Below are 647 nucleotides of genomic sequence, written 5' to 3'. Positions count from 1 at the left end.
CCTGCCCCCCATCCCTGCCGCCACCCCACTTTCTCATCTGACCCGAGGACGAATGAGGGAGACATTCCGGCGAATTGGGGCAGCAACTTTCCCCGGCTGGTCTCTCGGTTCCGGGAGCAGTTGCGCGCGGCTTCTCCGAGACCCGCGGCCCATGGAGGAGGAGGACGAGGAACGGTGATGGGCTAGCGGCAGAAGCCAGAAGCCCAGAGCGAGCCCATCGTCGCCCGCCGGCTCCGCCATCCCACGCCGGTTCCCTCAAGCTCTTTCCGCCAGGGGAGCGCGCTGGGTATCACCGCGTTAGCATCCCAGGGAGGATGAGGCAGGGACCCGAGCCCAGCGGGCAGCATCTCCAGGGAGAGCGGCGGCGGCTGGGTCTCGGCATGAATTAAGACGCCAGGAAGATGGAGCGCCGCACACTCCTCGCCCAGCCCAGGCTGAGGACCAGGGACGCTGGCTGGACGCTTCTCTATTTCCTCGGCTCCGTCCTCCCCCAGACCGCCCCGCAAGTACTCCGGATCGGTGAGTGAAGCCCGCGGGGCGGGGGAGCGCTCCAGGAGGCCCGCTCTGGGGACGCGGTGGCTCCCCGCGGCCAGCGCGGGCGCCTCGGGGTCCCGGGGCGAGGGAGCGCGCGTCGGTCCGGGGGGCAG

The 647-nt window shown here is 70.3% G+C and overlaps 1 protein-coding gene across 3 annotated transcripts in view; it reads left to right on the top strand.

Moving 5' to 3' along the window:
• The first annotated feature begins 90 nt into the window (after positions 1-90).
• GRIK1 (glutamate receptor, ionotropic, kainate 1) overlaps positions 91-647 on the top strand; it is a 473915-nt gene continuing 473358 nt past the window's right edge. For 2 of the 3 annotated variants that reach the window (XM_010855820.1, XM_010855822.1), the window contains exon 1: positions 402-519. In XM_010855820.1, coding sequence (XP_010854122.1) covers positions 402-519 — 118 coding nt within the window. Of the gene's footprint in view, positions 520-647 lie in introns of all 3 variants that reach the window. The other variant, XM_010855821.1, reaches the window with a different exon arrangement.

This window comes from Bison bison, unplaced genomic scaffold, assembly GCF_000754665.1.
Source record: "Bison bison bison isolate TAMUID 2011002044 unplaced genomic scaffold, Bison_UMD1.0 scf7180017864368, whole genome shotgun sequence".
NCBI classification, from domain to species: Eukaryota; Metazoa; Chordata; class Mammalia; order Artiodactyla; family Bovidae; genus Bison; species Bison bison.
The sequence above is the reverse complement of the archived record's forward strand: the minus strand, read 5'-3'. Positions and strand labels throughout refer to the sequence as shown.